General features: G+C 63.0%; 1 protein-coding gene across 1 annotated transcript; it reads left to right on the top strand.

The window, feature by feature from the left end:
* Nucleotides 1-5,291: 5,291 nt before the first annotated feature.
* Nucleotides 5,292-12,083, top strand: LOC140658494 (glycine receptor subunit alpha-4). Its single transcript, XM_072876997.1, has 8 exons — nucleotides 5,292-5,406; nucleotides 5,797-5,864; nucleotides 6,630-6,853; nucleotides 6,987-7,069; nucleotides 7,311-7,451; nucleotides 7,545-7,759; nucleotides 8,072-8,221; nucleotides 11,820-12,083. The coding sequence occupies exons 1-8, from the start codon at nucleotides 5,328-5,330 to the stop codon at nucleotides 12,081-12,083; spliced, it is 1,224 nt and encodes a 407-aa protein (XP_072733098.1). The 5' UTR covers nucleotides 5,292-5,327.
* The last annotated feature ends 1,391 nt before the right edge of the window (nucleotides 12,084-13,474 follow it).

Here is a 13,474-nt window from a genome sequence, read left to right as displayed (position 1 = left end):
GCCACTGCCCACACCCTGGGTCATAGTGTGGCCCTTGCCGCGGCCGGCCTTGCTGCCCCCGGGGAGAGCAACCACAGGGCAGCCTGGCAGTGGATGCCTGCCTCTGGGAGCCCATCCCTGGCAGCTGCCTGCTGGCTGGCATCTTTGCTGTTTACAAGAAAAAACACCTCACGCTCTGATTTGAGGAACATGGAGGAGAAGCCTGTTCTTGTCACTCCCAAAAATCCCCTGGCTGGGATGCGGTGCGGTGCAGTGCTTGGGGTCCCTGGGCATGGCCGGGGTCTGCTTTCGCAGCTCCTGCTCCATCCCCCTGACCCGGCTGGTAACAAATCAGCGCTGCCTTTGCCTTCCTGATGGGATGCTCGCTGCCTTCATTTTCTCAGAGCTTATTCTCAGCACCGCTTTGCTCCTTGCAGCACTGGCTGCCTGAAGAGCTGCAAGGTAGGCAGGAGGGCTACGGCTGCACCGTCCCCAGCAGCCTTGGTCATCAGGGAGCCGCGTTGCTGCATTGGCTTCGCTGGCCTCTCCAAGGGCCTCGTTAGCTCGGCCCCAGTGCCCTGCTGACCACAGCATGTGTGGCCGAGGCTTGTAGCTGGTTATCTTGAGAGCCAGTGCTCATGGCCACCTGGAGAACTGGCTCCACGGCCACTCCAGCCATCCCCAGGCCCCTCAGCGGATGCAGGCGTGGATGCAGGCACACCGCCCAGGTGCCTCGGTTTCCCCAGAGGGCAGACAGGATGCGGCTGGCTCCCCTCCTCCCAATGGTGTCAAGTCCACTTAGCTTGGACAGTATCTGGAAGAGGAGCTGTCGAGCAGCGTGCATTTGCTCCGCACCCCGAGGCTGCAGATCCTGCCTTGCGCCTGCCAGCACCGTGGCCCCATAAACATTAATGGCAACGCTAATTGGAGGAGACTTCTTCCAGCTCCTGGTCCTGGGAGAACTGATGAGTGGGGACGAGGACTCCTGCACACTGCCTCGCAGCTAAGTGCCCACTGCCTAGGGCCCCCTGTCCTCTCCCCTGTGCTGGACAAGGCGCCCCAGGCTTGGCTTCACACAGCCAGCCTTCACTCATGCTGCCTCCCTACAGCAAACTCAGCAGGGAGCTCTTAAAATCCTGCGCTGGCTTTCTGTGGAGGAGAAGCCAGCGCAGACCTGAGCCCCTCACTTGCCCTGGGGAGAGCAGGCGCGGGGGGTACCACGCTCTCCTCCTCTGCTGAGATCCTCCTCTGCGGACCCCTGCAGCAATGGCTTCATACGGTGGCCCCCAGCCATTACTGAACTGTAATTAACACAAACGAGATGAGCCAGCCACGGTAGGGTGAACGGAAACCTGAATGACATATCCGCTGGGAATCATTTATTCTGCGCTTTTCTCTTTTTTTAATACTATTCACTTCCTCGCAAATTAATCACAGATTGCCTAGGACCAGGGACGACTCTGCGGCTCGGCCGGGTGGCCCCAGGGGACAGGGCAGAGGCAGCCGAGCAGGCCGAGACCCAGCCCTGCCTATGCCGCTCTGGTTAACAAGCAGCTCCCCTCTCTCTGCCTCGGTTTCCCTCTCCCTGGCAGCCACTGCAGCTCCCCAGATGATGCAGACATGACTGTCCATCTTGCCTTCTCCAAAGAGCTTACCTGCCCCTACCGAGGGACAGGATTGCCCCGTCCGCTGAGCCTGTGGTAAAGGCAAGCACAGGGGATCCCTGCAGGAGGGCTGAGCCCCCCGGGGTCTGTGCCCCAGCCTGCCTGCGCACTGCCAGGCCAGGCAGAGGGAGGAAGGAGCCCGGATGTTCCCAGCCGCTCCCTCCCGCCCAGACGGGCAGTGCCTTCGGGGCATCCCTCAGCCCCCGCACATCCCTCGATCCCAGCACGTTCCTTGTCCCCGGAGCATCCCTCAGACCTGCACATCCTTTGATCCCAGCACAGCCATCCGCCCTGCCACATCCCCCAACCCCGGCGCACCCCCGGCCCCTGGTGCGCCCCTGAACCCTCGCAAACCCTGCCAGGGAGCTGCCTCCCTCCCCATCGCCGGGCCAGGGCCCTGTCGCCCCGCGCCGAGGAGCCCCCACCCGGGGACGCGGGCTCCAGGACAGCCCCGACGGGGTGGCAGAGGTCCCCGAGGCGGTGGGGAGGAGGCGGGCACGGCGGCGGGTAGCCCCCCGCCGCCGTGCCCGCCTCCTCCCCGCCGCGGCGGACGAGGCTCCGCCCGGCTCCCGGGGCCCGCAGCCGGCCGGCGCCCACCCCGCGGCGGGCTCCCGCTCGCCCGGACTATGAGGAGCGGGACCGGGCGGGGGGCGGCGGCAGCGGCGGCGGCAGCGGCCCCGGTGCGGCGGGAGCGGGAGCGGGGACGCCGCCGCTGCCGGCCAGGTCATGCCCGTGCGCCCGGGGCGGCGGGGCTGCGGGCTGCGGCGGGATGGGCGCGCTCCGGGCCGGCGCCCTCGCCTTCCTCCTCCTCCTCCTCCTCGGCTGCCTCCTGCCCCGGCGCGGCCCGCTCAGGTGAGCGCACGGCGCGGGTGCTCGGCGCTGCGCGTCCAGCGGGGCGGCCCCCACTCGCGGGCCGTGGGGCTGCGCGGGCCGCTGCTCTCCGCACTGCTCCCCCGGAATCCCCTCCTCCGGTACCCGGACCCCCATCCCCCCGGAGCCACATTTCCCCTCCGGGACCGGGGCATCACCCCCTCTCGGAGACGGATCTCTCCTGCCGTACCCGGGCATCCCCTCCTAGGCACGGAGAAGCCCCGGGACCCACACCCCCACCCCCGACCCAGACCTCTCTCCAGGGGCTGCTTCCCCCGGCCAAAACCCTCCCAGCCCCCATCCGGACCTCCCTGCAGGCTACGAGAGCTCCCCCAAATCTGGCCTCACCCCCCATTTCCCGGGACCCTGACCCACCACCCTGGGGACCCACCAGACCTTCCCCCTCGAGCATCAGCCACACACAGCTGGGCTCTGCCTGTCCCCAGCAGACCCTGCCCCAGTCCTGGGTCCCCGATGGTGCCAGCCAGGGGGACCGTTGCCACGGTGGGAGAAGGGACAATCTGAGCCAGGCAATGGCCCAGGCAGCTCCTTATCCAGTGCTGCAAAGCCCCCGCGATGCCCAGACTCTCTCCTGGCTCCTCCAGGTGTTTGGGGGGGACTCAGGACAGTGCCTGACCCAGCCCCTGGGTCACCCAGGCCAGTGGGTGCCCCAGGTCCCATGGGTGCAGGAACAACTCTTGGCCCACTTGTGTGGAAAATCTAAAGCTCTCGGTGCCCTTTCTTCCTCTTCGGCCACCTTGGATGCTGTCTGGGACAAGATGGGATGCAGGGGAGAATGGACCAGGCAGGAAGGGGTTGGGGGGCTGCAGCGCCCCTGGGCTGAGCCTGCTTCCTGTCCCCACTCCCCCACCACTCAGCCAGTATGGCTGGAGCAGTGCGGGGGAGAACTGCAGCATTTGTGATGGGGAGGGGGGAAATCGTGTCAAAATGTTATTGCTTCACATGCGAAAACTGCTTGTCTCGGGGTGGCATTTTTAGGCGGATGTAAGTGTTTTCCAGCCCCACCATCCCCTTGCTCCACGGAGGTGCTGAGCCTCGGAGTGCCCCACAGTGCCTAGGCCAGGTTAGTGTCAGAGTCCCCTGGGGCAGGCAGTGCCCGAACTGGGGAGCTGCAGCCAAACCTTGAGAAGAGCCAGGACCGAGGGGCTGTGCCCAGGGGCTGTGTCCAGGGGCTGTGTGCCAGCATGGCCCTGCCAGTGATGCTGCTGGAGGTGACTGCACCTGGGGCGTTTCTACACTCCCTGCAGCCCTCAAGGTCCGAGCATCGCTGGGGCTGCAGATCCTCCGCTGCTCAGCCAATTAGCTGAGCCTCTTCAAGGAGATAGCTGCCACGCGCCAAGGGAGCCTTCCTCCCACATGCTACAGGGGAGAACCCTCATCTTCCTTTCCAGCGGAGGACGTGGTTCATGGCTGTGTGGCAGGCAGAGGCCTGACTTAACTCCTTGTTACCCTGGCATCTCGCAGCCCTCCTCCCAAAGGTGCACCTCTCTAATGCAGCTCCTGGACGGGGAATTTCTCCCAGCCTTTTGCTCTTGGCCAGGACCAGTCTCAGGTACTCTCTGCTGTCTGTCTCAAATTAAGGGAAAACCTGCCCGGCTGGATCGTTTTGGGGTGGCCGTTGTGGCCATTTCTAGCTGGCAAGGTTGCACATAAGCCCCTCCAGGATGAATCCCGCTCCCCTGAGAGGAGGTAGGAACAAGGTGTGTTGGTAGGAACAAGAAAGTAGGAACAAGGACCCCAGGGGGTCCCAGCTCCCAGCATCATCCTCTGCTTGTGATAATGGGGTTGTGGCTCCAAGCAGGAGTGGGACCCATATGGGCAAAGAGTTATGAGGCAGTGTGCAGCAGCACCAGCAGCGTGCTCAAAGCTCTTTTTGTGTCCAGACGTCTCTATCTAATTCCTCTCCATCACAGCCACATGCCTAGCAATGTGGTGAGCGAATGCCTCTCGCATTGTTCCTTGAAATGATCATTATAGACTGACAGAAGGAGAGAAACTGGCAGGCTAAGATGCGTTCACAAAAATATCCCCTCAAGGTCAGTTTAAATAAGTCTCCATCATCATTGGGAGCGCTGCATGGGAGAGCTCATGTCAGCTCTGTGCCATGGCCAGTGCGGAGGTGGACTTTGCTGCTCCTCTCCTGCCATGTCGTCTTGGCCCCTGGCAAGGTGTCACAACCCCAGCTGTGCTCCTGGGCACCTCCTCGCTCATGCCAGGCCAGCCCATGGCTCGAGGGGAGTGTTGTGTCCCCCAAGCGCCCCAAGCCATGAGTCCATGCCAGGCAGGGTACAGATGTTTGCTCAGCAACTCGAGCCAGGGCTGGCGATTGAACCCGGGAAGGACTCTCCCTGCCTTCCTCCTCCAGCACCAGCACAGAGCCTGGCTGCCGTGCACGAGGCCATCACCTGCTGTGCCCCGTCCCTACTGCAGCCCTGGAGCTAGGAGGCACATGGCCCTGAACTCCAGGGAACACGGCAGGCAGGGGCTTTGCTGGCAGGGGGACAGACAAAGCGCAGGCACGCGGCACTCAGGCTGTGGCAGGGGACGGGGGAAGCTGCTGGGATCACAGCAGAAGGAGGAAGGGGTCCCCGGGATCAGCGCGCTGACTTGACACTGGAACAGATGCAGCGCAGGCATAGCTGCTTCCCCTGGCAGCTGGCAATCCCCTCGGAGTGCCAAAATGTGCCTGCAGACCCCTGGTGCCAGCAGGCAGCTAACCTGCCTCCTCTGCCCCGCAGGCTGGTCTCAGGGCGGGAGGAGTTTAAAGCTGCTTCCCGAAGCTTGCCCCAGCCCATGTCACCCTCTGATTTCCTGGACAAGCTTATGGGACGAACGTCAAGGTATGACGCCCGGATTCGACCCAACTTCAAAGGTAAGGGGAGGATGTGAAGCTCCCAAAACCTGGCAGTGACCCATGCTTATGGCTGCCCAAAACCAGGGAACGGGCAGGTATGGGTTTGGGGGCAGTACCCTGACCCACGTCCCTCCGTCCCAACACCCTCCCCAGAGTCCCGGCTGCTCCTGTGATCACAGCCGCCCTGCGTGTGCCTGCTTTGCCTGACAGCATGGGCGGCTGCAGTGCTTGCAGGGTGTGCTGGGGCTCACCTCAGCACACTACAGGGGTGAGCCCAGTGGGCAGGGGGATGCTCGTGTGCATTCATCCACGCAGTGTGTGCAGGAGGTGGCATCCCCACCTGTGTGCCTGTGCGGTGCCTGTGTCTCCCTGACCAGTGGTGAGAGGAGGCTTCATGCTGTTTTCCAGGTCCACCCGTCAATGTGACGTGCAACATCTTCATCAACAGCTTCGGCTCTGTCACCGAGACCACCATGGTGAGGGTTTCGCCAGCACGACAGGCTCCTCTGCCAGCTGGTGATGGCTCTGCCGGGGATCATGCGGGTCCCGGTGCCCAAGCCTGTGGCCGTGCTTACGGGGGTCCTGTGAGCCCTTCTCTGGAGCCGGCCCTGGCACCGCGGTGGGGACATACAGAGCCATAGCAAACGGCTGTGGCTTTTCTGGGGTCAGTTAACCAGAGCTTGGCTGTGTGGGCCACATTGCCCGTGCCTGAGCTGGGACAGACACCCCGAAGGGTCAGAGTGAGGCAGCCGGTGGTAGCTCCCTGCTGTTCGCAGGCTCGGCAGGTGCCATACAACACAAGCGAGCTCTGTGTCCCCGCCATCCCTAGCCTCCTCGGGTGCATGAGGAACTCCTCTGAGGAAGCCCCAGGGCTAAAAATTCCCTATTTGTGCTGCTGCAAAGCCTTAATACCATCAACCATCACATCAGCCACCCAGAGGGCCACAGAGCCCTGCGAGGAATGCTGCAGGCAGTGGCTACTGGTCCTCCTCCTCCTGTTCCTCCTCTCAGCTGCTGTGGCTTTGGCTTTTTAATTTCCCCTGGCTGCCAACAGCATGGGAAGGCTCCTGAGCTGCCCCTGCCCCGTGCATGGTTAGTGTCAGGCAGGCAGCACCTGCAGGGCTGAGCCTTGACTGAGACTCCCTTTCACCTCCTCCTCCATCTCTTCCTCCTCCTCCTCCTTCTCCTCCTCCCCGGGCACCATGGGGTGCTCCCAACTGACGTGGTGCCCTCTGCCCCAGGACTACCGGGTGAACGTCTTCCTGCGGCAGCAGTGGAACGACCCCCGCCTGGCTTATCGTGAGTACCCTGATGACTCCCTCGACCTCGACCCCTCCATGCTTGACTCCATCTGGAAGCCAGACTTGTTCTTCGCCAATGAGAAAGGGGCCAATTTCCATGAGGTCACCACCGACAACAAGCTGCTGCGCATCTTCAAGAACGGCAACGTGCTCTACAGCATTAGGTAGAACCCTTCTCCTCCAGTGCAGTGCCCGAGTCGGGAGGCAAAGCTTTCCTCTTGCCTCCCATGGGGCAGCTTTCCCCCCACCGACTGCCCCAGCCCCCAGCAACCCCCTCCTTTCCTCTGCCTCCTCCAGGCTGACACTGATCCTGTCCTGCCCCATGGACCTCAAGAACTTCCCCATGGACATCCAGACGTGCACCATGCAGCTGGAGAGCTGTGAGTACCTAGGGGGGTTCAAGCTGTGCTTCGTCCCCCCCATCTGATCCCATCCCATCCCATCCTGTCCTGTGCTGTCCCGTCCCATCCCATCCCATCCCATCCCATCCCATCCCATCCCATCCCAAAGGCTGGCATCTCCCTGCTTCTGAGGGAGGTGAGCAGGAAGTAGCAGTCATTCAGGGTGGGGATGAACGGGGTGCACATCCCACTGTCCCATGGCTCCCTCCGTTCCCTCCAGTTGGCTACACCATGAACGACCTCATCTTCGAGTGGCTGGAGGAGCAGGAGGCTGTGCAGGTGGCAGAGGGCTTGACGCTCCCACAGTTCATCCTCAGGGATGAGAAGGACCTGGGCTATTGCACCAAGTACTACAACACAGGTGAGCACCCCAGGCTCACAGGTGAGTACCCGCTGCCAACCCCCGCCACAGTCCAGGGTCCCTCTCACCCACTGGGCCCGTCTTTCCCCACAGGCAAGTTCACCTGCATCGAGGTGAAGTTCCACCTGGAGAGGCAGATGGGTTACTACCTGATCCAGATGTACATCCCCAGCCTGCTCATCGTCATCCTCTCCTGGGTCTCCTTCTGGATCAACATGGATGCAGCACCGGCCCGGGTGGGCTTGGGCATCACCACCGTGCTCACCATGACCACGCAGAGCGCGGGCTCCCGTGCCTCCCTGCCCAAGGTCAGCACCAGCCCCGTGCTGGGCTCCCGTGCTGCAGCCTGCCCAGGGCACCTGGAGTGCCTGCTGCTGCCCCCAGTGCCCTGGGGGCAGGGGCAGCCTTCCCTTGGGAGTGGCTGGCTCTGTAGCCTTGCCAGCTGGGGTACCCCATGTGCCGAGGGGGGGACACAGCGCTGCTCAGCCGGGCGAGCTCTGGCCCGTGTATCCCAGCTGAGAGGGCTCCTGTGCCTCTCAGCAGCGGGGCGAAGCTGACAGTGGGGGGGGATGAGCGAGGCAGGGGGCAGTGGGTCCCTGAGCCCCCTCTCACCCTCACAGGTCTCCTACGTGAAGGCCATCGACATCTGGATGGCCGTGTGCCTGCTCTTCGTCTTTGCTGCCTTGTTGGAATATGCAGCTGTCAACTTCGTCTCCCGCCAGCACAGGGAGTTCATGCGCCTGCGCCGGCGCCAGCGGCGGCAGAGGATGGTGAGTCCCTCCTGCTACTGCTGTCATGATGTCTGCCCATCCTCAGCTGCTGAGGGGATACCCTGGGGCTGCAGGGCCAGTTTCTCAGCAGCCGTCGGGGCAGGGCTTGACACTGGGCTGTGTCCCACTGCCTGGGGCTTGCGGCTGGCCCCTCCAGCACACCAGGGACCCATGGGCATCGCAGTCCTTCTGCCTGCCTGAGCAGCACAGTGCACAACACCCATGGGTGCCCCAGGCCCTGCCAGCACAAACACACCCAGGGTGCCGTCCTCCTCCTGCCGGACATCCTCAGGCTCTGCTTCCTCTAAAAAAGCAGAAAAATAAACAGCGAGGGTGGGGGAAACAGCCTTTCCCCTTACCTGCAGCCCCAAACCCAGGCTCCTCACTGTGCCACAGCAGTGGCAGGGGCTTACTGCTGCGTCAGGGTGGTGGGGCACAAGGGGGACCTAGTGGCACCCAGGGACAGGGCCTGAGCTGCAGACAGGAGTGCAGCAGGGCCTGGAGAGGCAGGGTCCCATGCTCACGGGACACCCCTCCCTTCCATCAGCCCATCGGCGCAGGCATCGGGTCTGCGGGATGCTCGGGAAAGGCACACAGCTGCCCCACTCTCATGTTCTTGCCGTAAGCGCACCACGGCACCAGACCTCCATGGAAAACATGAGTACACATATACACTGCACAGGCTTGCAGTGCCCTGTGCAGCCAAATCCCTTTGGCATGTGCTGAGGACGCATCCCAGTGCCCAGGCACTGCTGGGGGGGTTTTCCACCCACATGGAGCTCCCGGCCCCCTGTCATCCCCATCCCGGCGCCCAGAGCCACCATCCCCGGGGCCAGGACAGAGCCATCGGTCACCCACTGTCCTGTTTCTGTTTGGTGCGCACTGTTGGATGCCAAAAGGGCCTGAGCAGCGGGACGGCCAGCCTGGAGTCCCTGCGGCAGCTGAGCGGCCGGCACGGCGGCGAGCACACCTACACGACGCTCTTGCAGCTCTCCAACTCCCGGGTAAAGCACAACCCTCCAGCAGCCCCCCACGCAGTGCAGCGCAGCGCAGCGCACCCACAGCCAGCCTCACCCACCCCCCCAGGACAAGGCCCCCAGGAGCCAGCCCCGGGGGTCAGCAAGGGCCCGCAGAGGAAGCAGGGCAGTGATTTGCACAGAGCATGTGCCTGTAGGATGGAGCTGCTGCTCCCTGGGCTGAAAAGAGATTTAAGAGAGGATTTGGAATGGAGCAGATTTCCCTGGAGACACCTCCGCTCTGTGCCTCAGTTTCCCCTTCCGTAAAGCGGCACCAGCACAGCCCCCTTTGCCAAGGGATGAGTGATGCTGGGGCAGACTGATGGCTGCTTCTGGGCTGCTGCCCTTCTCCACAGGCCATGCCCACGCCTCCGGCAGGGTGAGAGTTCTGCCTGCCCAGCTTTCCTAGCACAGGCAGGTTTGAGGCACTTGTGGCTGCCTGCAGTAACTCCAGAGTGGGCAGTTGCTCAGGGCACATGGGCACTTTGCAGCTCGAGGCATAGGGAGGAGCAGTGGGGCAGGGCAGGCTCCCAGGCTGGCAGAGAGGTGCTGTGGGATGACCACAGCTCCAGGGAGATCAGGCCGGGTACATCCTCGCGTGCCCATCCAGCTAGGCTGCCCTGAGCCTCCCCTCCACCATCATCAGCCTTTGGATGCCAGGAGAGGCTTCCCACCTTCCCCCAGCACACTCCCTTGCTCCCTGCCTTTCACAGCCCCTGAGCACCAACCCCTGGAGACCCACCTAACTGGGGCAGGGAGGGGGAAGCTCTGCCGAACCAAGGAACCATCTGCTGGCTTAAAACAGACCAAAGTGCAGCCGCCCTGAGGTGGAGGCTGCAGAGCCACGCCAGGGTGCTGCTGGCAAGGGACCGGAGCAGAGCCCTGCTGCCTGGAGCTCCCGTGCTGGTGCTGCCTGACGCAGCACTGCCTGGGTGCCGCAGCCCGACAGCGAATCTCTCCCACAGATCCCACAAAGCTGGGCCCAGGGAGCTCCCTGCACCCAGCCTCGGCCCCCAGTAAGCACCCCGGGGCTGCCCCAGCCCAGAGGGACCCAGCTGGGAGGACCAGCACTCGCAGTCTGCCATCTCCTCCCCCAAACGCCCTGGCTGGGCCTGCTAGCTCCCCGGGCTGAGGCAATAGCTGCTGCCCCCCAGGCCGCACAGGGCACCCCGGCTCCCCCCACTGCGTCCCCCAGCGTGGTCACAAGCGCTCAGCCTGGGGCAGGGGAATAAAACTCAGCTGCAAAGGTGAACTAATCTCAGCAATTTGAGCCGCTGCAGCTCTTCCAGCTGGGAAATCTTGCTTAGCTGGCAGATTGCTGAGTTAGATAAAGATGCCAGGGCGCAAGCTCTCTGCATGAGAGGCCCCTTGCCGGCTGAGCACCTGTGCAGGCCGACCGCAGTGAGGAGGCTGCTCTCCGCGGTTTGGAGGGCAGTCCTGGTCGGAGATGGCATTTCGGATCCAGCACCCGGGCTGTGTGTGGGCATGGCACGAGGCGAGGGGCTGGCCTGCAGCACACCCCGGGAGAAGAGACCCACTGCAGCCAGATATGGCATCCGCGGGGCAGAGGGGTTTGTGAGCCACAGAGACCAAATGAGTGGCCTGGGAGCTCGGTGAGAAGCCAGACGTGCAGCCCGGGCTTGCACGTGCCAGTCCCTCACCAAATGTTTGTGCACATAACTCCCGCTAAGGGTAAAAGAGGAGGACAAGGCAAGTTGCTAACAATGGACAGCTGTCAGTGGGGAGGAGTGCAGGCACCACTGGCTGGCACCCGAGGGGCTGCAAGGCGAGCAGGGCTGTGCTGTGAATGATGGCTGTGGGCTGTGAGCCAAGGGTGAAGGCACGTGCCCAGCTCTGACGGCACTTTTGCAGGCTTGATCATGGGCAGGCAGCCCTTGCCAAGCAGCCATGGGGAGAAACGGGGGTCTGGGCCATTGGAGGCTGGGAAGCCCTGCAAGCCATGATGGTATCCAGGCTCCTGCATCCCTGCCCAGCTCTGCCCCAGCAAGCTGCCTCCCCCCTCCTATTCACCAGCACAGGCATGCTTCCACCCCACAGCAAACACACTGCCACAGCAATGCCTACACCCCCAAGCTCCCTGCACCCTCAAGCTCCCTGCACCCCAATACACCCTGCACCCCTGTGCCCTGCACCCCCATGTGCCCATCTCCCCCCTACACCCCAGTTCACCCCTGTCCCCCCTGGCTGCTGGAGAGCCAGGCTTCCCAACCTCCTGAGTCAGAGCTGGGAGGAGGCTGGGGGGGATCAGTGTTGGGCTGCCAGGCTCAGGGTTGCGCTTGGATTCATGCTTAAAACACATGCCGGATGACAAGGCAGTTGGTCAGTGCTCACCCCCACACCCCACGCACACCACTGCCTGCCTCTGCCCTCAGCCTGACGGCCCTGTGCTTTTGCCTGCACGCTTTGGGCTTTCTGAAAAAGCACCTAACCTTGCACTGGGCACTTACATGACTGTATCGCCTGGCAAGGAGATGTATAGGACATGCAGCCACAAGTGCCTGCTCACCCTGCAGTATTGGTGCCCACAGGGTGCCCCGGCTGACAGCCTTTCCCTTCGCCAGGAGGAAGAGCTTGTCCGCGAGAGCCGCTTCTACTTGCGAGGCTACGGGCTGGGACACTGCCTGCAGCCAAAGGATGGGGCTGGGGAGGGCCCCGGCATGCTGCTGCGAGAAGGGGAGAGCCTCCGCAGGCGCTACATCGACCGGGCCAAGCGCATAGACACCATCTCCCGAGCCGTCTTCCCCTTCACCTTCCTGGTCTTCAATATCTTCTACTGGGTCATCTACAAAGTGCTGCGCTCGGAGGACATCCACACGGTGCCCTGAGGCCCAGAAAAGCATGACTGCCTCTTGGTCTGACCCCCCCAGTGCACCCAGGTGCCACGAGCTCAGCCAGAACCACATTTCCCTCTGTCCCGGAGCAGCGGAACAGCAGGGCTGGGCCTTGGAGCCTGGACACGCGGCAGCTGCCACGTCCCTTTGGATGCCGGGGCACTGAGGTGGGGGATCAGCAACTCCAGGTGCCCACAGTCAGTTGGAGAGAGGGACCTCTCCTGTATGGTGTCACCCCAGGGTACCCAGGGATGCTGTGCTGCTTGGGGAGCCCCAGGTACCCGGGGATGCTGCATTGCCATGGCACAGGGGAGTCCCTGGTACTTTAGGATGCTGCACAGCTGGTGGCCAGGGAACACCACCTTCCAGCCAAACACCTTCCACCTCTCCACACCTCCCGTGTCAGGCTGCTGCTTCTCCAGCTGTGTCACTGAGCCGTGGGCCACGAGCAGCCAGGTGAGAGGCTGCAGTCCTCTCTCCTCCCCTGGCCCAGCGCTTGGTTGCAGGAAACGGCAGGCAGCACCCCTGCCTGCGCCCAGACTGTGTGGGGTGCTCACTATGGCCCCATAGCCCCCAGCCCAGCGACAGACAGGGCCCCTCCAGCCCCCAGCCAGCTCCAACGCACAGCAAAGCAGTGGGTTGGGGATGCTTCCTTCCCTGCAGAGGCCAGAGCTGCCCATGATGCTGGTGGTCGCAGGCAGGACTATGGCAGGGATACTCCTCTGAGGAAATGCCAGCCCCGGGGCAGGAAGCAGGTGAGCCCTGACAGTGAAGGGGTGCAGATGGCCATTGCAGCCGCAGACAGGAACCGCTTGGCACTGGGGAGCCGCACTGCACTACCTGCAGGGTAGGGCCCACAGCCCATCTTCTGAGGGAGATTTTTCAGGATGAAAGTAGTGGGGGCAGCTTGGCCAATCCCTTTGGAGGAGTAGAGCAAGTGGTGGCATCCCCAGACTGCTGCGTTCCCATGGCACCACAGTGCCAGCAGAGAGCCAGATGTGCAAACCACCCTGTTCCCCAGCTTTCTCCCCACCCTGGCGCCCAGGCGTGGCATCCACCAGGTGGGTTCACCCCTGCTGCTCCTCCACCGGAGAGGAGAGCATCTGAAACCTCGACAGGACAAGCTCAGCAAGGCTTCCAGCCCTCCAGACCTGGATATCCTCCGTGCTTAGCAGGAAATAAAAGCAGTAGGTGATGTTTATGTAGGTCCTACAGAGATAAACGTGTTGATGCTCTCCTTTCCCCCTGCTCACAGCCAGTCCAGGGGGGCTCGCAGACCAGCAGGGTCCATCCCCCCACAGCCCTGGGCACAGGAGAAGGCCCAGGGTCTTCCAGGCAGGGCAGGATGGAAACAGGATTCATCCCTTTCCTTGGAGGCTGTGGTG

This window comes from Ciconia boyciana, chromosome 12 (assembly GCF_034638445.1).
Source record: "Ciconia boyciana chromosome 12, ASM3463844v1, whole genome shotgun sequence".
NCBI classification, from domain to species: domain Eukaryota; kingdom Metazoa; phylum Chordata; class Aves; order Ciconiiformes; family Ciconiidae; genus Ciconia; species Ciconia boyciana.
The sequence above is the reverse complement of the archived record's forward strand: the minus strand, read 5'-3'. Positions and strand labels throughout refer to the sequence as shown.

Excerpts from the sequence above, each read along its gene's own strand:
- LOC140658494 (XM_072876997.1), top strand. The coding sequence starts at position 5,328 with ATGTCACCCTCTGATTTCCTGGACAAGCTTATGGGACGAACGTCAAGG. Across the intron at positions 5,865-6,629 it reads CTGTCACCGAGACCACCATG|GACTACCGGGTGAACGTCTT; the intron begins GTGAGGGTTTCG and ends CCTCTGCCCCAG. Across the intron at positions 6,854-6,986 it reads AACGTGCTCTACAGCATTAG|GCTGACACTGATCCTGTCCT; the intron begins GTAGAACCCTTC and ends TGCCTCCTCCAG.